The sequence below is a fragment of the Myotis brandtii genome, unplaced genomic scaffold (genome assembly GCF_000412655.1).
Source record: "Myotis brandtii unplaced genomic scaffold, ASM41265v1 scaffold668, whole genome shotgun sequence".
Classification (NCBI taxonomy): domain Eukaryota; kingdom Metazoa; phylum Chordata; class Mammalia; order Chiroptera; family Vespertilionidae; genus Myotis; species Myotis brandtii.
In genome coordinates this window covers 2,497,357-2,519,968 of record NW_005370597.1, presented here as the reverse complement: position 1 = coordinate 2,519,968, position 22,612 = coordinate 2,497,357, and the positions used below count along the sequence as shown (strand labels likewise).

Here is a 22,612-nt window from a genome sequence, read left to right as displayed (position 1 = left end):
GCAGGGCAGTTAGGGGCGACCAGACAGGCAGGCAGGTGAGCGATTAGGAGCCAGCAGTCCAGGATTGTGAGAGGGATGTCTGACTGCTGGTTTAGGCCTGATCCCCAGGGTCCTGGATTGAAGAGGATGCAGGCTGGGCTGAGGGGGACCCCCCCCTTCCCCGTGCATGAATTTCGTGCACCGGGCTTCTAGTATCTATAGAAACAGACCCTCTTGCTAAGAACCTATCAAGACAGTGTTTTTGTGAGGTTGGTAGAGGAAACTGCATATTGCTACTTTGATATGTTTTCTTGTTTGGCTTTTCATTAAGAGATGTTTAGTTCTTTGTTAGAAACTCCTATGTTATGTACAAAGAGAAGAAACAGTTCACTTAATTAATTGTAATCTTTAATTGAAATCTGTTATAGCCTAGTTCAGTGATGGCGAACCTATGACACACGTGTCAGAGGTGACATGCGAACTCATTTTTTTGGTTGATTTTTCTTTGTTAAATGGCATTTAAATATATAAAATAAATATCAAAAATATAAGTCTTTGTTTTACTATGGTTGCAGATATCAAAAAATTTCTATATGTGACACAGCACCAGAGTTAAGTTAGGGTTTTTCAAAATGCTGACATGCCGAGCTCAAAAGGTTTGCCATCACTGGCCTACTTTTAGGACAGTCCTAAAAGAGATTTGTGTAATTGAGGTTTTCCCTTAGTTCCAGTAGAAGGGAAGTATTTCAGTTCACTTACTTGAGGCTATAAAGTAATTTGTTCTTCCTTTCCCTACAGCAAGAATTATGAACATAAAGTCACTGAACAGATTCAGTGTTAATTTTTAAAGCTTCCCCATATTTCCACCCTCATCTGTTGTAAATAACATGTCTGACTATAAAATGGAAAAAGTTGAAATTTTCCACTGGTGCATTTTGAGCTTTTCAGAGGTATTATACACTCTGGAAATAATAATAAAAGATACTAGACTTTATACAGCGCTTTTTGTGTTAGGAACTCATATAAACACTGATGCATTGATCCTAACACAGTACTTGATTGTGACTTTAAAAGGTCATGAGTTACTGCTGTTACAACAAAAAAATAAAATAAAAGATTGGAGAGAGAGTTCTAATTTATAAATATTGTTTAAAAAATATCTAGATAAAAGTTGATACAGATAACTGGTAAAATAAAAATTATGGGGGATTTTTATTGTTTGTTAACTTTTCTCTTAGCCTGTAATAGATTTTTATCCCTTTATATTTTTTCTCCATTTATTTATGAATTTACTTGAAGCCTGATTTGATTCTCTTCTTAGATAAGAAGGCAAAATTACTTTTAAGCTTTTATTCCTTCTCTGCCAAGAAGGTTTAAACCTGTGGTGATTTTTGGAGTTTGTCACATTAACATAACAATGCATGTTATTAGTCCTAAATTGGGAGATTGTTCCTTTAGCTTTCTTAGTTTAATATTTGTTGATTTTGATGAATAAAGTGGTCATGTGGCTTCATCTTCAACTTTTTTGTGTTTTGTAGGTTTATTCTTCAGTCTAAGGAGGTAATTCACAATCAGCTGTTAGAGAAACAGAAAATAGCAGAGGAAAAAATTAAAGAATTGGAAGTAAGTTTTGAGTGAATATTGACAGTAAGTAGCCAACTTTTAGAAAATAGTAATTATCTCATTGTGTCATATTAAATGAAATGTATGCCTGCTAAAGTCATGCCATTATGTCATTTTTTTCTAATTGTGTTAGAGCTATGAAGCAGTCAAATTAATGGCAGTGTATAAGACACAAAAAAGTCTCTAGAAACTAGGGAATTTTGAAGAAGATAGGATGCTGTTATTCTGAGTGTATTTTCTCCTTTGCCATTGAATGAATATATCTGTTTTTAAAATACAAAAATAACACAACATATATTTAACCACTACATATTGTACCTGGTAGGGTATGAGCATGGCTAATGATAATACTAAAGGATCTTGATATACTAGTATGTCTCTTTTACACATTGTAATTACTTTAACATAGATTGGGTTCTAGACAAGGACTGATTATTAAGCTATAATTAATTAACTATCTGAAGGATAGTGCTCCGATGAGGAAAACATATTATTATTTTTTAGGTAGGGAAAATCATTAGTATAGGTAAAAGTAGCTTAGTAAATCTTTGGAAAATTTAAGTTTATTATTAAAATGTCCTTATACATTAAGACTTTTGATGAGATACTCTTCTTGGGCTTCGGTGAAAGGTGCATTCTGTTTATAGCAAAAGTTGGACTGGACAAAAAACTGGTTATTATTTCTTTGGGAACAAGATTTCCTGAGATGGGGTGGATACAATGACTTCATAGGTCACTTTATCTAATTTGTGTGAGTACCACTTGAGGCAGTGGTTCAGAATCTGACTCAGCCCTCTGCTGAATTGGTGAGACACCCGCTAGCCTTCTGGGGATTTCTCAGGGGCACTGACTTGGCGTGGCCTGGGTGAGCATGTAGTGTCTTAGGTTACTTAGGCTGATTTTTGTTTGACTACTGATGATAATTTAAACAAACTTGATAATAGTTTTGTAGTTTAGAAAGATGTATTGTGAAAACAAAACAAATAAGCAAGCAAACAAAACAAAAAAGAAAAAACTGTTTCCTGCAGTAATCAGGTTGTTATTGTGTCCTGTTTTATCATTTTTGTCAGCCAATTGTTCTAGATAGAATTTTATATTCTTTAGGGTTTTCAAACAAAAGTACTGTATCTTAACTCCAATCACAACTGTTTCATGTAGATAAAAAATGTGATTTTGCAACTGTAGGCAAATATATCTAAAAATTGTCCTGATGAATAAGTAGGAAGATGCAAAATAATGTGTATATAATTCTCTTATGATCTCTGTGTTGGATAAATTGTAACAAGTATGTGTTAACTTTTATAATTTAACAAATTGTCAAGGAAAAATTGCCACAGATGATTATTTTAGCATACTATCAGTTCTAATGAGTAGTAGGAAATTTATTTTCTAAACATTTCTTTCATAGAATCTCACATACTAAGTATCCTGATATCTGTCAGATAATAGAAGTAGATTAGCTGGCTTGTTGGTACCTGTTTGAAATGCTAATTATAGCTATAAAAAACTAGCAGATAAACTCTAGCCTCTACCCTAGGAAGTTATTTTCTCTTTAATCTTTCATTTTACTGTTATTTATATTATAAAAGCAATATAAGTGCATTATAGAAATGAAAAACAGTCAGAAAAGAAAACAAATGATAAAATGAAAATATAACCTTCCCCTCTTCCCTGCACACTCCCATATGTCACCTCTGCAGTAGTGTGTATCATTCCAAACTTTATTTGATAAACACATTCATACACATATATATGCACTTTTAAAAAAAATAATGAGCAATCTGTATAGTTCATCATTTGATAACTTTCTACTTTAGTGATATCAATTTAGTTTATATGTAATAAAATTTAAAAATTTTTTAAATGATTTCAGAAAGGAGGGAGGGAAGAGAGAGAGAGAGAGAGAGAGAGAGAGAGAGAAACATCAATGATGAGAGAGAATCATTGATCGGCTGCCTCCTGCATGCCCTCCTACTGGGAATTGAACCCACTACCTGAGCATGTGCCCTGACTAGGAGTTCAACCATGACCTCCTGGTTCATAGGTTGATACTCAATCACTGAGCCACACTGGCTGGGCTATATTTAATTTCTTGTTTTCCATTTCTCCTACCATTGTAGGTTCCTTATTACCTCAACATTCAATTATTCTATGATCCCTACCTCTACATTTTGTATACTCTCCAATACTGCCCTATCATGTATTGTTAATAGTATCACCCAGTACATACTCTGTCTTCCCTGAAACAATCCTGTACTTTTCCACTGCTATACCTTTTGTTACTTAAGACTGAAATATATGCATATGTACACACCCACATGTGCATTCATACACACAAACATTGGTAATTATAGTGTTCAGATTTTCTTTCGCTTATTTAGTTTAGTTAGTTATTTAGAGAGATGTATTAAATCTCCCTCTATGATGGTGTTTATCAATTCCTCCTTAGTCTTTCAGTTTAGTGGGCAATGGTATTTAGAGACTATTATCTGGGTGCTGTAAGTGCTCATTATTACTGTGCACATAGTTCAGAGGGTATGTTTCATTTTGCTTTATATGTTTAGGAATATCTCAGCTTTCTTAAAGATAACATTCCACTGACTTCTGGCTTCCATTGTTGCTATTGAGAAGTTATTTATCAGTCTAAGTGTTGTTCCTTTGTTTATTTTCTCTCTGGCTACTTTTAATGTTCTCTCTTTTTCTTTAAAAATAAATCTTTATTGTTGAAAATATTACAGATGCCCCCTCCTTCCCCCTCTATTGACCCCCCTCTCTCTTTTTCTTTAATGCTTTGTAGTTTCTCTGGGATATGAATTTAGTCTTTTTATTTTTTTCCTTTGTCCTACTTGGATTAAGTTGAGTTTTCTGAATCTGAGGAGTAGTGTCTTCCATCAATTCTGGAAAGTTCTTATTATCTCTGAATATTACTTTCCTGTTTTCTCTATTAAATGGTATTTTCTTCAGGAATTTTTCCTCCCACCTTTAAACCAGCTACCCCCACATCTGCAGTAGATTCTTTTTTAAAAAAATACATGTTTTATTGATTTTTTACAGAGAAGAATGGAGAAGGATAGAGAGCTAGAAACATCGATGAGAGAGAAACATTGGTCAGCTGCCTTCTGCACACTCCCCACTGGGTATGTGCCCGCAACCAAGGTACATGCCCTTGACCGGAATCGAACCTGGGACCCTTGAGTCCGCAGGCCGACGCTCTATCCACTGAGCCAAACCGGTCAGGGCTGCAGTAGATTCTTAACTGGTTTTTCCATCTCCAGCTTTCCCCCTTCCAGTCCTTTTAACATATTTAGATTAGAATGAGTTGGAGGGGTTCATCCTTCCTTGGCTCTTTTTCTTTTTCTTTTTTTAAAAATATATTTTTATTGATTTCAGAGAGGAAGGGAGAGGGAGGGAGAGAGAGAAAGAAACATCAATGATGAGAGAATCATTGATTGGCTGCCTCCTGCATGCCCCACACTGAGGATTGAGCCAGCAACCCAGGCATGTGCCCTGACTGGGAATCGAACCGTGACCTCCTGGTTCATAGGTTGAAGCTCAACCACTGAGCCATGCTGGCTGGGCCCTTCCATGGTGCTTGTCACTATCCTGAGAAAAAATTCAGATGAGTGACAGAAAGCAGTGTTGAAACAAAGCAAGTGAATTTATTAAGGAAGCAAAAAGCAAGCAGATTTATTAAGAATACACTAGGCATAAAGCATAAGCGGGCAACTCAGATAGTTTGAATGCCACACCTGGTAGGGGTTCAAGTTCCCCCCAATAGGTTTCAAGGTTCCCTTGCCAGGTGGACTAGATTTTAAGGTTCTCCTTTTACATTGTTGTGGCTTTTCCCAGAATTTATGAGAACATCTGGTGATTTTATCTTGGAAGTACCAAGACTGCTGACTTCTTTGTTCAGTAGGTGAAATAAACTCCCCCCTTAACCCCTTTCCCTTCCTCCTGCCCTAGCAGCTATCTATCCTGCCTTACATTTATCCCAACCAACCAGATGCTTTGGGGGTTTTTGTTATTTGTCCCCGAGTCTTCATCTGTCCTTGGGTTTATTTGGCACAAATGCCATTAATTGGATCTTTGTTCTCTTATTTTTCCAGGCCAGGGTGATTTAAGCTATATATTTTCTGTCAGGGAGGAGAGGTGAATCATTTGCTCTAAGTGCCCTTGGTTGGGAAAGATAAAGTCTTGTAATTCACAAGCTGGCTGCAGACTGCCCCAACTGTTTGGCCTTGTTTAATTTTCTTGTCTCAGTTTCCCCATTCCACTTGTCCAGGAATTTTCCTAGCTTCTTACTATCCTGGCACAATATCACTCCTCTTTGTAAAACCCATCATTGTTTTTAGAGTAAAAGTTCAAACTTAAATATACCTTTAAGTTTCTTTATGAAATTACTCCTATTTATTTTTCTCATCTCTCTCATTCCTTTGCTTTCTCTTACACTGTATGCTTCAGCCATGCAGAAATATTCTGTTTTTAGAACTTGCTGTGCTTTCTATGCTTCTACTAGGTCTTTGTAAAAGTAGTTCCCTCTAACTGGGAACTTCTTCCTGCCCTTACCACCAGCTCCATCTCTTAATCTTTAGGATCTTAGTTTAGGGCTATTTCTCTTGAGTATCGTTTTCTGATTCCTCAATTTTAAATTGGGTGCTTTTTCCTTTTTCTCCCTAGTTTCATAGCACAATGTGGGAATTTGGGCATTTGAGCTATTACTAGTTGAAATAATTACAACTATGGTTTCCTATTACTTTGTGAAACTAGATATAGATTCAGAGCTCTAAATAGTTTTTCCCAAAGCATACCAATTGTTGTTCCTCCTTTCAAATATGCAGTCTCTTCTTCTGGGCCCCAGTATTTTTGCCAGTCTAACCTGTTTTGTCTTAATCCTGTTTAGTTATCATTAGCATGTTAATTTCTGCCCTCAGATTCCTTACAATTAAATTGGGAGGCATGCCCGGCTGGTGTGGTTCAGTGGTTGAGCACTGACACATGCACCAAGAGTTCCCGGTTCAGTGTCCAGTCAGGGCACATGCCGGATTTCTGGATTTCTGGCCCAATCCCTGGTGGGGGCCATGGAGGAGGCAGCCAATCGATGTTTCTCTCTCATCATTGTTTCTATCTCTCCCTCTTTCTCTAAAATCAATAAAAACATATTTTTTAAATTGGGGAGGTACAGTGTATACATAACTCTGCAAACAAGTGCCAGACTGTTTCTGTTTAGCATCTTATTCATCTCTGAAGGGGTAAGGTTGTTTTTGGTCTGAGTCCATGGGTCCAGTTTCTTTTCTTTTAAATTTTATTTATTAATTTTAGAGAGAGAAATGTTGTTCCATTTTGCTGTGTATTCATTGGCTGATTCTTGTATGTGTTCCTTGGAGTATTGGGACAACGCTCTAACCAGCCGAACTACCCTGCCAGGGCACATAGGTCCAGTTTCTGATCAAAGCATGTAGCTTGGCCTGCTATGTGAATGCCTCCTTTTCTATGACCTGGTGCTGGTCTTGATTCAGGGTCTCTAATTTGAGAGCCCATTTCCATGAGTACTTCATAGATTTCCTTTTATTCACGTCTGTTCTTACTGTTCCTTTATGTTTGCCCTCTCCAGATCTTTCCCCCTAGTCTTTATTTATAGTGCAAAGCTTACCTAGAATTTGTCTAACTTTTGTTAACTCTGTTGTGCTGTGCCTACATTGTCAACCAACTTGTGGCCTTACCTGCTGGCCCTTTCCTCTTATGGGGGGGGGGGGGGGGGGATACTATAACACTGCCCTCATGTACCCCTGATAGGGAGTTATATTACTTACTAGAAAGGTAAAGACAAGTCCTATTTTAACCTTGGAAAGCTAGTCTTATTGTTTTTCTTTTTAAAACCCCATATTTACATTTTAATACCCCTATGTAAGGTTATTCTTTAGACTATAATCACTTAAGTGGGATTGTTTAGGAAATATTTTCATAACAGACTCACAATATGATAATGTTAAATAGATTTTTATCTTTCCTTTATAAAGGTGATAGATCAGATTCTGGGAGGGAATATCACCATTTCATCCTAATAGTGATTAGATCAATGATGCTGATTCTAGTCAAGAGAAAATACCCTTTAGTATGATAGAGTAAACATGTTGTTTGTCATTGAGGGAATTTTCTATTTTTAAAAATATTGATAATATAACTTTTTAAAAAAGATGGCTGAGTATATACTGCATAATACAGTATGTTATTATTAAAAACGAACAAAGCATAATTTTTTAAAATGAGATGAATATAATTGGGATTTGGAATTATGACTCTGAGTCTTATCTGTCTTTGTAAAAATAATTTTCTCTTTGAAATGTATAGCATGCTACAAAGAGAAATCTTTTTATTTTTTTGAGAAAACTCAGTTGTACTTATTTATTTTTTTATCCTCACCCGAAGATATTTTTCCCATTGATTTTTTTAGAGACAGTGAAAGAGAGGGAGAAGAAAGGGAGAGAGGGAGAGAAGGGGCGGGGGAGGGACAGGGTGGGAGACGGGGTGAGGGAGAGAAAGAGAGAAACATCAACATGAGGGAGACACATCGATTGGTTGCGATTGGTTGCCCCCTGCTTGAGCCAGACCCGAGCCAGACCCCGAAATTGGGATGGGGATTGAGCCTGCAAGCGAGGTACATGCCCTTGACAGGCAATTGAACCCTTTGGTCCTGGGGGCCGACGCTCTAACCACTGAACAAACTGTCCAGGGCAGTTTTACTTAAAGTTGAATTAAAACCTATTGATAGATTAGGAGATATACTAGTATAGAGTGAAAAATACATTTTTTTAAAAAATGTATTTTATTGATATTTTACAGAGAGGAAGGGAGAAGGATAGAGAGTTAGAAACATCGATCAGCTGCCTCCTGCACACCTCCTACTGGGAATGTGCCTGCAACCAAGGTACATGCCCTTGACCGGAATCGAACCTGGGACCCTTCAGTCCGCAGGCCAACGCTCTATCCACTGAGCCAAACCGGTTAGGGCAAAAATACATCTTATATTTTTGCTCACTTTTTGGGGGGTAATGTGGACTTCTTTTGCAATTAGGAAAACTTAGATTCAGCATTCAAATGAGCTACAACTCAATTTTTGACCCCTTGCCTTATGACTCTCAACTATTTGGAATCCTTGAGATAACTAAGCTTTCAGTGATGTATTTGAACACGTTTTGTCCACCAGACTCTTATGTTCTCTCTCTTGTTCCAGAGCAAGGGCCAAACAGGTTCTGCTTCAGGCTCTCTGCCTGTAGTCAAGCCCCCATAGTATTTTAGGCACATGCATGTACTGGTTGACTACTTTCCTTCCCCTCTGTCTCTGACATGGTTTCACCACCCTGATTAGCTCAGCAATGACAGAATAAAAATAAGAATAAGGGAACTCAGGACATTGTGGCCTGCGTAGTGCTACTTTTGACGCAGAATGTTACAAAGCCAGGGTTGTGAAATAGCTCTCCAGCCCATAATATAAGTAAAATCTAAGAAACTGTGCAAATCCTGACTCTTTCACAAAAATGACAATTTTGGTTAGACAGTGGTTCCTGAAAAAAGTAGGAAGAATAGTGGCAAGAGAACTGGGTAGGAGGTGCCTGTGACACTTTGCAGTTGGCTGAGTTCTGAGACTGATGAGAAAATGTTTTGGAGGAGTTCTCATGATTGAGATTTTACTTTGCCTATTGAGCATCATTTTTTCCATAGCATGGGTGGTGACTGGTAGGTACTTGGATGGATGTCCAGTTTTTGCCCTAAGATACTTTATTGTAGAGGTGGTTCTGTTATGCATATGATGGGAGGCACCTTGGAGGTGATGTTAAGTGGACACTATGATATGATGGGCACTGATTCTTGTCTGTGTTTTCAATGAAGAGAGAAGGGCAGGTGAGAGCAGAGCCAGTGATAGAATGTTTTTTATACATTAAACAAGAATTAAACATAGTTCATCTGCTTGCATAGCTTAAAGTTTCGAACTCATTAAAAAGTTCATTTATTTTGTAGTGAAATATAGTATTTATGGAAATATAGATTAAAATACATATAGCTTAGTCAATAATTATAAAATAAACACCCATAACAATCATCCAGGCCACAAAATAAAAACCTGGCAGGACACCAGAGCCCCTCCTCACCCCTCCCTTCCTGATCACAATGCTATCCCTGCCCGCTCCCCTCCCAACTACTACCCTAACTTTTGTGATAATTTTTTTTTTTTTTTTAAGGAAAATGTATTACTTTTATGTACAGAAAACTCAACAGTGTAATTATTTCCTTTTTTAAAAATACAGTTTTACTACCTATATGTGTATCCCCAAAATAGTATAATTTAATGTTGCCTGTTTTTGAACTTTATATGAACAAAATCACTAGATATATTTTTTGCCTTGCTTCTTTTGTTTGTGAAGTGCGTCCATGTTACTGGAGACTGTGATTTGTTCATTTGCATTGCTAATAATGGTATTCTATTATATAGATGTGTCACGATTTATCTTTCCAGACAGTCCATTTTTATCCTTAACAAGTCAAGATGTTCTCATAGAATGTTTGCCCAGTTTAACAAACTCTGAGCCTTTGATGAGGGGAGCTATTTTTTCAGACATTCTCTCACCTCAACCCAGGAAAGTTTGAGTCCTGGAGAGAAGTCTACATGTTTCTACTCTAAAAATTAGCTTCATGACTTCCCATCTTCAGTAGCAGCTAGATAGTTAGATACCACTGAGTGTCTTTTTTTTTTTAATTTAAAAAACTAATTGCAAGTTAGTAAATTAATCTCTTTTCTGTTTTTTAGACTTGGGAGTCTTTGTTGAAGTTTCTCTTATTGTCCCATACGTTGGGATTTCAGATATGAATACTCATTTCTTCATGGAGTTCATTTGCATTCTCAACATTTATAAAAATGGATGTTTTAAAAATAGTTTTTAGTTATTTAAGACTTAAGTCTAACAGAGCCTAATGGTTGGAAACTAGAGTTAATAGTGAACTATATATATTCTCTATGTCCTGGTGTCTTAGGGCTTAATGTAGCTATGTAATCCTCTGTGGCTTTCAGAGAATAGGCGTGAGTCCAAAAAAGCCCATATGCTCTTTTTCTGGTTGAGTATTCTTTATTGGTTCTACAAGGGATGGGCAAAAGTAGGTTCACATTTATAATACAAATAAATAATACAATAATTAATAATAATAATAATACAAGAATAAACTCTGTGTTTCGTGTGCTCACAACTGTAAACCTACTTTTGTCCACCCCTGTATTATCAATGCCTTGGTCAGTGTATATGTGTTATGATCCAAATGCTGATTTGCCCAAATGTAAACTATCTATGATATACTTAATTTCTTCAATATAAATATTTCAGGTCTTGTGAGAACTTAGATGTAAATAATTCAAATAGATTTGCCCTACTAGCTAGACAGCTTTTCTTATTTCTCTGTAAAATATGTTACAGAGATTTGCTGTTCATTGATGTGCACCTTCATTTTATGACTAAGGTAAAGGAAGGATTTGCATTTTAATTAGCCCAGAGTTCAGCTTTCCAATTAGCCCAGAGTTTAGTTTTTTTTGCATCTCGATTTGATTATTCTTTTCTTCCAGGATACATTCCCAGGGATCCTTGATTCCCTTCCTTGGACTACTTGTCTATACCCACACCAGACTATCCCTTTGAATGCTTCAGAGGGTTGTTGAATTCAACCTTCAATACTGCCTGCTTTATATGGTCTATAATTTTCTGCCTTACCATAAATATTTGTCCTTAGCCCCCTTCCTCCCATGCTTGAGAGTTCCTTTAGTCATTTTCAGTCTGTTTAGAGAATGATTGCTTTTGATGAGTTAGACTTTGAATTTTCTTTCATGTTTATTTATTGCATGCCTCCCTGCTCTTATAACTAGAAGGTAAGATGAAGTTGATCAGTACACTGTACCTGAGATCTTACAACTCTTACTCTGAGCCATAAATCACAGGTCTCCTCTAATCTGAAGTAAGTATCTATTAGTGAATTGTTCTGTACTAAATGTGGACAAGGCCACACCTGTATTAATGAGCACACTGTTCTTGTCAGCTCAGAAAAACAAGATCCAAACTGATGTTTGAACAATAAATAGAGATCTCCAAGTCTACTAGATTTAAAGCAGGGCATTCATTACCCTAAATGCCTATTTAAATACCTTCTGTTGAATTAGGAGTTCTGGATTCTAGCCCTTGCTCTACTCTGAACATGTCAAACCACCCACGAGTTTGACATGCTCGCTCTACTATAAACCTCAGTGTCCTAATTTGTAAAAGCAAGAGGTTTGGATTAGAAGATATCTAGGGCCGTTTCTATTAAGTTTATCATTATAGCCTTGGTCTTTTATGAGTTGCCACTTTAGGAGCAATAATGCCCCTTCAAATGAAAAGATGGAGGGAGGCCAAATAAAACAGTTTTCTTTTATGTCCAGACCATTACCTTAATTTAAAAAGTTAATTGGAATCTGTTTCTAAAGCTAAAATAAAACTAGTCTTCCTACAGCTTTGCCAGTTAAAATGTAATAAAAGGTGACAGCATCTCCTTTGATGTTTTTGTAGTAGTAGCTTAAATTAGCGAAATCTCAGAGATGTGCATGCGATGGCTTAAAGGTAGTTTATATTAGGCATCACCTGTTTTAGAGATAATTTTGGATAGAGCTGGGTAATAGTTTATTAACTCCACATACATAAATTAAAATAACATATATAGGAAGACATTATTATATTTATTTGTAGTGCTTTATCAAACTATACTCTCTTATAAAATACGCGATACTTAGAATAGTGGCAAAAATGTTCAGAAAATGTTGGTAAATTATTAAATTCCTTGAGTATACATGGACATTTTATAAGTGGTATCTTATTGAATTTTGTAGTATATATTTTTATGAATTTTAATTTGTTGCAGGTAGTTATACATAGGGCTTTATGATTTTTATTTTACCATTTTATTCATTTCTCAGAAATTTCACTACATTATTTCACTTATAAATACAGTGTGTATAAATGATGCTATTTAGCTAATTACAGTTAATAAGAGTAGTTTCTCTCACCTCACCTTGTCTTGCTTTCAAACAAAAATCTCTCAACTGCCATCAGTATAATGTTAGAATTCCATAACTATTCATAAAGCCATTCTTTTGGGTACATGACCCTAGATATCTTCTAATCCAAACTTCTTGTGAGGAATTTTTCCAAAATGGACACAGATGCATTGTACTCCTAACTTTTGTGTTAAAGCAATTTGTTCATTCTATTCTGCTTTTGTTTTTAAGAAAACACATGTGAGGGTGGAACAGTACTCCAGGTCAGGAAGCATTATCAGTTTCCATGATGTTTTATGTGTATTGTTTTTATATAAGACTCTGAAAGCTCAAACTCTGTGTGATGCTATAAAGACATGGAAAATGATTCTTTCTTAGGTTTGGAGGAAGTGATGACTGGTGTTTTTTTGCTGGTGGTATCTGATAATCCCCCCCTCCTTTTAGCTATTCTAGGCATGTTTCGTTGTCAGGCGTTGTCGGACTAAATTGCTAAAAATAACAAATAAGGGGGAGGCTGTTCTAAGCTAGCTCTTGCCACTGTCTGTAATCTGTTTAATTTAGTTCCTAGGGAGAAAGGGCAAAAGGAACATGGTGCCATTCTCATTGAATGGATTTGTTGTTTAAAGTGCTGACAAGAACATTGTTTGAGCTCTCTCTCTTCCCAAACTCCACATCCACTTACACTGTGGAGCCGGAGGTGGGACTCAAGGAGCATGCTCTGATCAGTGGTTGTGTCAGAGATTAGCCCGGCGATTGTGGTCTTTTGCTCATCCTTTAATGTGGCTTTGACAGTGGAAATGTGCAGTTAGCCTGTGAGAGAGGATGAGAAGGAGAGGATGGTGGTTAAAAAATGGGGGAGTTAGTGTGAGAATAAAGATATCTTTCTATTTAGTACTCTCCCCTAGCTCAGTATTCAGAGATTCAGATTGTTTGATAAAATTAACAATACATGCCACTCTTGTACACCTGCATGTCATTTTAACACACCTTGCTAGCTAAAGCTCTACTTGGATTTGGCTCTTAACCTCTGTGTGCCTTAACTTCTCCCTAATAATAGAAATAACTTTCTGGAAAGCAGAGATAGCCATCTAGTACTTGCTTGTAAAGCTGTTGACGTTCACTGAAGGAATAATTTAAATGTCTTTTCTATACCCTGCTATGTATTTACTAGTGGTGGAGTGTGTGAAAACTAGAAGCAAATTTTCAGTTATATTTCTGGTGTCCTACATCCTTTTTGACTCACCTGAGGACTTACTGATTTTTATATTTGGAAGTTGCATGTTGATTGATTGTACATGACATCCTATCCGAAATCCTTTCTTTTGTGCAATTTTTTTTTTTTTTTTTGGTGAGGGGGGGTCTGACCTGATTACTTCAGTACCTAAGAAAAAAATGGATTGCTTTTATTGGAGATTCTTGGAGTGTGTGTGTGTGTGTCTTGGAAAAGCCTATGTTAATGAAGATCCTGATATTTACTTAAAATTTTGAGTTCTGAGCACTTGGACACTGCAGGCTTTGGGAATGTTTACTTTTAGATATTTCTTAAGTTGCTAATCTTCCTTACTCTCTAATTTAATGAAATAATCATTCTAACTTTACTAAAGGGTCTCAAATGTATAATTTATAACACAATGTTCAAGATTATTTGTGCCCTATAGATGATACAGTCCTGCGAGACATGTGGAATGACATATATGGTAGCCCTTTAGATCTTTACAAGTAGCACAAGAATCATTTCTGGTCAGGTTTAATCAGCTCTAGAAATTTGTAAAGAAAAACATCAATTTCCATTCAGATCCTGGACTATCTTTGGCGTTCCAATTCAAAGCCTTCAATAATGCAGACTGTTTTCTCTAGGGAAGGCATCCAAGGAAAATGAAAGATAGGTGGTGCTGAAAAACATAAGAGGAAGAAGGCACTTCTGATACTATATTGAAGCCTTAAACTGGATCAAGTTTTGAACTGAATTATAAAATATTGATTGCCTAAATTTTTTTAAAAAAAATATATTTTATTGATTTTTCACAGAGAGGAAGGGAGAGAGACAGAGAGTCAGAAACATCGATGAGAGAGAAACATCGATCAGCTGCCTCCTGCACATCTCCCACTGGGGATGCGCACGCAACCCAGGCACATGCCCCTGACCGGAATCAAACCCGGGACCCCTCAGTCCGCGGGCCGACGCTCTATCCACTGAGCCAAACCGGTTTCGGCGATTGCCTAAATTTTTAAGCTTTGATGCTTTCAATATTAGAGGCTGAACTTTTTCATTTATAACTGATTTTTCCTTCCTTCGGAGAACTAAACAATTCCAAGATTCATGACCTAAGGCTTTGGCCAATAATAATTGCTAGAAAGATCAGGAATAAGGTATGCATATATATATATATTTTTTTAAAAAGCATTATTAAACGTTTGTTGATGTCTTGATTATACAGATTGCTTTGGGGTTGTGTCTCATTATGTAGGCTTTTTTTGTTCTCACTTTCAATCTTATGCATTAAGGAACCAGCAGTCTATTGTACTTACTATGTACCATGCACTATTATAGGCAGTGAAGACAAAATTAGCTAAGGCCCTGATGGCCTGGAGCTTATATTCTGGAGGGTGGGAGGGGAGACAGATAATAAACAAATAATATAATTGATGAGTGCTAAAAAGAAAAACAACACAGCGTAAGGAGGCAGAGAATGATAGGAGTGTATAAGCTTTTTTTATATAGTGTTGACAGGGAAGGTTTATCTGATAAGGTGATATTTGAACAGAAGCCTGAAGAGCAAGAAACTATGTATACATTTGGCAGAAGATGTTTCCAAGCAGAGAGAACAGCAAGTATAAAAGCTTGGAGGTGAGAGCACAGTTGAGGAGTTGGGAGAACATCAGGGAGGTGAGTTCAGCAGTGAATGGGGGGTCCTTTTTCTCCACAACCTCTCCAACACTTGTTATTACTTGTCTTGTTGATAATAGCCATTCTAACAGGTGTGAGTTTTGATTTGCATTTCCCTAAGGGCTAGTGTAGTTGAGCATCTTTTTCTATATCTGATGGCCATTTGAGACAACATGGATGGACTTTGAGAATATCATGCTAAGCAAAATAAGTCAGTCAGAAAAAGCTAAGAACCATATGATTTCACTCATATGTGGGGCATAAAACTAAAACTCATAGACACAGACAACAGTATTGTGGTTACCAGAGGGAAGGGTGGGGACAGTAAAGGGGGCCAAATAGATGGTGATGGAAGATGATTTGACTTTGGGTGTTGGGCACAATGCAATATACAGATCATGTATCATAGAAATGTACATTTGAAGCCTGTATAATCTTATTAACCAATGTCATCCAATACATTTCATTTAAAAGGGATATGAATTCTGGAATCAAATGAATATGAATTTGAACTCTGACTCTGCCACTTACTTCCAATTGGGTAAATTACTTAGTGTCTCTAAGCCTAAATATCCTCTTCTGTAAAACAGCAATAACGGTGTTGATGGAGAGGGACAATAAATAACCCGTTTATCTCCTGCCTAAGTGTGGAACCAACTGAAAGGCAGATTGATATAAATATTCTTACATATTTTACCTTTATTACTGATAAAGATTAGGCTGAAGGATGTGGCTTAGGTGTGCAGCAATAATAATGATTTCTAACACTACTCCAGAATTAGGCATACAGATTTGATGAACTTACCCAACAAATCTCTAAATGTGCAGGACAGCCACAGGTTTCTCTGCAGGGGCAGGCAGAGCCTGTCTGTCAAACTCATGAGGAAAATGTGTACCTTCTGTAAATAAGGCAGATCCTGGAGGAGTGGAAGGAGCTGAGTCACAGATCCTCTTCCCAAACATACTAATCAGAAAAGCCTTCCTGAGAGTAGCTTGAGGAGCCCGGGACTAGAACTAATTTAAACTGGAGGTGAGGAGGATGAGCATTTCTCCCTTACAAAAAGTGCCTGTCTACCCTGTAACATGATAACGTGTAAATCACATAGTGCCTGGCACACGGTAAATACTCGCTAAGTGCAGGTTTTGTTTTTTGCATATGGTGGATGCTCAGTAGCTATTTACTGATTGAGCGTATGCCACCAAATGCTTATAAGATAAAGTTTTGTTGTGTGTGTGTGTTTTTTTTAAAATTGGAAAAAAACTAGAGGTAACAAATGCTATCATTTTGTAATATTTACTCTCTTTTTTATTTGTTTTTTACAAAAATAAAAACAATACTAATGAAATTGAAGTCTCCTTTGTTACATCCCTCCCAAACTCACCTCAATCTTATTCCCATTCACCAAAAGCAATTACTAACAGGTATTTGGTATATAGTTTTCCATTCCATGTTTCATAGCATCTTATATTCAACAAATGACACCATACAGGGGTAGGCAAAAGTAGGTTAATATTAATACAATAATAAATAACAATGCAAGAATAAACTGTTTCATATACTCACAACTATAAACCTACTTTTTTGCCCACCCCTGTATTGTTCATATCTTTCAATAACTTGCTTTTTTTAAGCTCTACTCAAATTAAAAAATACATATATATTATATATAAACATATATATAATACACACGCACACACACACACGCACACACACACGCACACACACTAGAGCAGTGGTCGCCAACCTTTTGGACCACTGTACTAGAGGCCTGGTGCATGAATTTGTGTACAGGTGGGGTCCCTCGGCCTGGCTGGCAATCAAGGCCTATCAGGGCTGGCCAGCTGGGGGGAGGGATCGCGGGAGGTGGGAGCGCACTGACCACCAGGGGGCAGCTCTTGTGTTGAGCGTCTGCCTGCTGGTGGTTCAGTGCACGTCATAGCTACCGGCTGGTTGTCTGGTCGTAATGGTCACTCAGGCTTTTATATATATACTAGAGGCCCAGTGCACGAAATTCATGCACTTGGGGGTGGTCCCTCAGCCAGGCCTGCGCCCTCTTGCAGGCCGGGAGCCCTAGGGGGATGTCCGACTGCCAGCAGTTGGTCATCCTTAGTGCTGCCACAGAGGCTGGAGAGGCTCCCGTCACTGCTGCTGCACTCGCCAGCCGTGAGCCCATCTCAGGGCTTCTGGCTGAGTGGTGCTCCCCCTGTGGGAGCACACTGACCACCAGGGGGCAGCTCCTGCGTTGAGTATCTGCCCCCTGGTGGCCAGTGTGCATCATAGTGACCGGTTGTTCTGCTGTTTTGGTCAATTTGCATATTAGCCTTTTATTATATAGATAAATATATGTGTATCTCTATATACTAGTGTATATCTATATACTAGTATATATAGTTTACTCATTTAATTGCTATAGGGTATTCTATGCAAACATATAGCTTTCTGTATTTTATTCAAAGGACCCATTGTAGATAGCTCCAGCATACACCATGTAAATGTGGCCAATGGACCTGATGACTCCTTCCATTTGTAGCATAAATTTAGCTATTGGTAGGGCTAGTCAGTGGGCTCAAGGATGCAAGTGCCAGCAGGTTAGTGATATTGCTGCTCTTATTTCCTCATAGCCATGGATTCTGTGGTGAAGCCATCTCATAAACTTGGTGACCTCTGCCCATGCTTTAGAAATGGAGTTCACTTGTGTATTTCACAGGATCAGTCAGGAAGGAGAGGCAGATCAGAGTGGGATCCAGGATTCCAGATTTGAGGTTCTAACCACTATGTTATTCACTCAGAAATGGGGATTCGTAGGCCATGGTTGGGCCCTCTAATAGCTGGCCCTCTAATTTTAGGGGTTCTTTTCTTATAAAATGATAAGCTTCTTAAACACCAACTCTTTTAAAAAAATATTTTTATTGATTTTAGAGAGGAAGGGAGAGGAAGAGAGAAACTTTAATGATGAGAGGGAACCACTGATTGGCTGCCTCCTGCACGCCCCCTACTGGGGACAGAGCCCACAACCTGGGCATGTGCCCTTGACTGGAATCGAACCTGGGACCCTTGAGTCCACAGGCCGACACTATATACACTGAGCCAAACCAGCTAGGGCATTACTAAACACCAACTCTTCAAGTAAAGAGATAAGTGGCTTCTAAGTGGTCTAGCATCTGGAAATTGAAGAAAGGGCAAAATGAAAACCACGCCTTAAAACATGTTTGCAAAGAAGTGTGCCAAGTGCTCTTTTATGACTCCAGTGTCATTATAAACTTAATTGGTGTTATGTCAGCTACTTAGATCAGAGCCAACAGCATATTAAACTTTATTCTGTTTGTACCGGTTCCATGGTAACTTGGGTGGGTGTGGAAGTAGGGACAAGTGGCAGCTGTGACGTCTGATCTATAGAGTGATTTCATCATGATATGAGCCCTGCATCACCGTGCATGGAGAAATGTCACTGGGTGATGTGACCTGACCTCTCAGTGTCCCTACAAACACTCCAAGTGATATGTGCAACTGTCTTGGGTTGCTTGTCTGACCTCGAGGTTTAGCTTAAGAGTTAGAGAACAGTAGTGTCTTGGTGCTACTGACCGGTATAACTGCGTTTTCCTTTTCTCTTTCTTAATGAAAAGAAAGAGAGGTTTTTTGAAAGCTTTATGAATAGCCCTTTGATATTGGAGTGTATTTGTCGTTCTGCCCTCTCCTAACCTGTACAAATCAGCACAGGAGGTGCCCATGAGTCATTCATCTGTGCCCACGGTGGCTTTGAGCTCTTGCTTGTTTTCACTGTCTCCAGGTCCTTTTATGGGTTTCCGGTTGCCATATCTCTATTTTTTTAGTTGTATAAATACGTTACTCGATTGGAAAGTAGTACTGTGATCACATAGAAGTTTCCTTACCCTTGTTTGTCCATTGGCTCTCCCGGAGTGCCTTATTAACTCATTAATCTGAATGTTTAGGGCTTCTGCTGATAACTTAAAGTTAATTTTCAGAAATTAATTACGTCATTTTATTTTACCCTGGCCAATTTGTGTATGTGTTACTCTTAAGTGTTTGGGTGGAGTAAAGATTGATTTGCTGTGAAAATAATTTATTAGGAACTTGACTTGCCATGCCTGTTTTTAAAACACAGGAATTTCCTGTCCTATCTTTTCTCCTTTGTGATGCAGCGTTTTGAGAAGACTAGGAATTATTTTTGATTTTTAATTGAGGTAAAATTCACAATGTTGGTGCAGCCATCACCATGTCTAATTCTAGAACATTTTTATCACCCCCAAAAGAAACCCCTTACCCATTAACCAATCCCATTTCTCGTCCCCCCAGCACCTGGCATCCATTAATCTGTTTTGTGTATCTATAGATTTGCCTATTTTGGATGTTCATATAAATGGATCATACAGTATGTGGCTTTTTGTGTCTGGCTTTTTTGACTTAGGTTAATGTTTTCAAGGTTCATCTGTGTCATACTATTTAGCATGTATCAGTACTTCATTCCTTTTTATAGCAGAATAATATTCCATTCTATATATATATATATATACCACATTTTGTTTATCTACTCATCAGTTGATGAACATTGGAGTTGTTTCTACATTTTGGCTATTATGAATAACCTGCTATACATATTTACAAGTTTTTGTTTGAACACCTGTTTTCATTTCTCTTGGATATATATGTAGGAGTGGAATTGGTGGGTCATATGGTAATTTTATCTTTTAATTTCTTGAGTAACTGCTAAACTGTTTTCCACAGCAGCTGGCATCCTATATAATAAAAGCCTAATATGCTAAATGTCCGGTCATCTGTTCAACCAATCAAAGCATAATATGCTAATGATATGCTAAGGCCACTCAACTGCTTGCTATGACATGCACTGACTACCAGGGGGCAGACAGTCGACCAGTTACTATGACGTGCACTGACCACCAGGGGTCAGATGCTCTGACTGGTAGGTTAGTTTGCTGCTGGGGTCCGGCCAATCAGGACTGAGGGAGACAGGTCAGACATGCCCTGGAGCCCTCCTGCGGTTCCTCGCTGGCTGGCTAACTTCCTGCGTCCCGCCCTGGCCCCAATGGTGGGTGGGTGGGTGGGAGGTAATCAACCAAAGATCATCCTATATAATAAAGGGCTAATATGCAAATCGACCTAACAGCTGAATGACCCGTCCTATGAGGTGCACTGACCACCAGGGGGCAGATGCTCAACTCAGGAGCTGCTCCCTGGTGGTAGTGTGCTCCGACAGGAGGAGCACTGCTCAGCCAGAAGCAACTGATGAGTGCAGCCGCAGTGGTGGGATCTTCTCCCACCTCCACGGCAGCGCTCAGGATGTCTGGGGAGCAGGCCTAAGCCATCAGTTGGACATCCCCCAAGGGCTCCCGGACTGCGAGAGGGCTCAGGATGCACTGAAGGACCCCCACCCCCACCCCAAGTGCACAAATTTCGTGCACTGGGCCTCTAGTCATTTTATATTCCCACTAGCAATATTAGAGGGTTCTAATTTCTCCACATCTTTGCCAACACTTATTTTCTATTTTTGATTATAGCCATTGTAATGGGATAAAGTAGTATCTCATTGTGATTTTTATTTGAATTCCCTAATGACTAATGAGGTTGAACATCTTTTCATGTGCTGTTGGCCATCTTATTTGGAGAAAAGTCCTTTGCTAATTTTTAAATTGGGTTATATATCTTTTTGCTGTTGAGTTGTAAGAAAATAGAAATTCTTGCTTGAACAAGAGAGTAGGATCAGACTGACTTCAGGCTTTTGCTGCACATACCTGTGTGCTAGTCTTGCACCCACAGTTGAGTCAATTACACCTCCACTTCCAAGAATGCAAGGTGTTGCCCTTACTTCCTCACTCAGAAGACACACCCTTACCTGCCCCTTTACCATGCCTACAGGCCAAACTCCACAGTAAACACTGTTGATTTGATCCTCTTGCTCTTGTAAGACTTGGGCAAACTAAAGATAAACTATAACAGTAACTTGTTTTATTTGGAAGACTTGTAGAATTTTAGTAGTCCTTACTGACTTGGCTTTCTGACCCTGGAGAAGCAGAAATAAAACAATGTATAATGGGAAACCTCTTGCTTTTATAAAGTTTGTTTTCATGAGATTTCTTTATTCTGTACTGTATACATTTATTTCTTACATGTGGTGGAACTTAGGAAAGTATTCCTTCTGGGCTATAAGTTTTGGGTTTTGTTTTGTTTTAGAAATGAATCAAAGACCCCAGGGTTGTGATACTGGTAGTGATCTCTCCATCCTTTTCCTGATCTTTTTTACTCAGTTCCTGAAACAGACAAATACTTGTCATGTTTATTATATCCTTAGTACAGTTATACTGCACACAATTCATAGCTGTGGCATTTAGTGGTCTCTGAAGGACATTCTCTTTGCTGCTTTATTTCCTGAATGAAGCATTTTAGCCCTTCTAATCATTTCCTTGGGCATAATTATACTGACACTTCTACAACTCTTGTGTTGGACCTGTGCAAAGCCCAGTGTATCATTGAAGATAGGAAGTAAAATTATTTGACCTGACACTGCATTACATATGCTCTTGGGGCTAATTTGTAACAATTAAAATCTCAGGTAATTTTCCTTCCTGGAGTTTTTGGGTCAGGTCTCAAAGAGCCATAGTGAGGCCGCTTGATGTAACACTCCCCTCCCCTGCCTCCAACGATTTCTGAATATTTCTGTTTGAATGCCTCCAGTGATTTCTAGTGATCTCATCCTTTTTCTTGAATGCTTCTCTTGGTTTCTGATAGTTTCCCTCCCACTTAGTGTTATTTGCTGGTTACTCCTCTTCTTTTCAGTCTTACTAAATGTTGACTTTCTACAAGACTAAGTAAATCCTCTTATTCTGTGTTCTTTCTCTAGGAATTTCAGCCTTCTCATGGCTTCAGGTATTACCTGTATGCAAAATTATATCTCCATCCCAAACTTCTATGAACTTCAGACCCATTGCACTTGGATGTCTTGGGTCTCTTCAACTAAAATGCCTAAAACTAAACTCATAATGTTCCCTTCCAAACCTGATCCTCTTACGAGTTATTCTTGACA

General features: G+C 38.1%; 1 protein-coding gene across 4 annotated transcripts in view; it reads left to right on the top strand.

Annotated features, from left to right (window-relative positions):
• Window positions 1-22,612, top strand: part of PFDN1 (prefoldin subunit 1) — a 56,358-nt gene that overhangs the window by 18,447 nt on the left and 15,299 nt on the right. For 2 of the 4 annotated variants that reach the window (XM_005881052.2, XM_014529074.1), the window contains exon 3: window positions 1,518-1,602. In XM_005881052.2, the coding sequence (XP_005881114.1) occupies window positions 1,518-1,602 (85 nt within the window). Of the gene's footprint in view, window positions 1-1,517; window positions 1,603-8,833; window positions 8,906-14,524; window positions 14,579-22,612 lie in introns of those variants that run through there. The other 2 variants (XM_014529076.1, XM_014529075.1) reach the window with 2 other exon arrangements.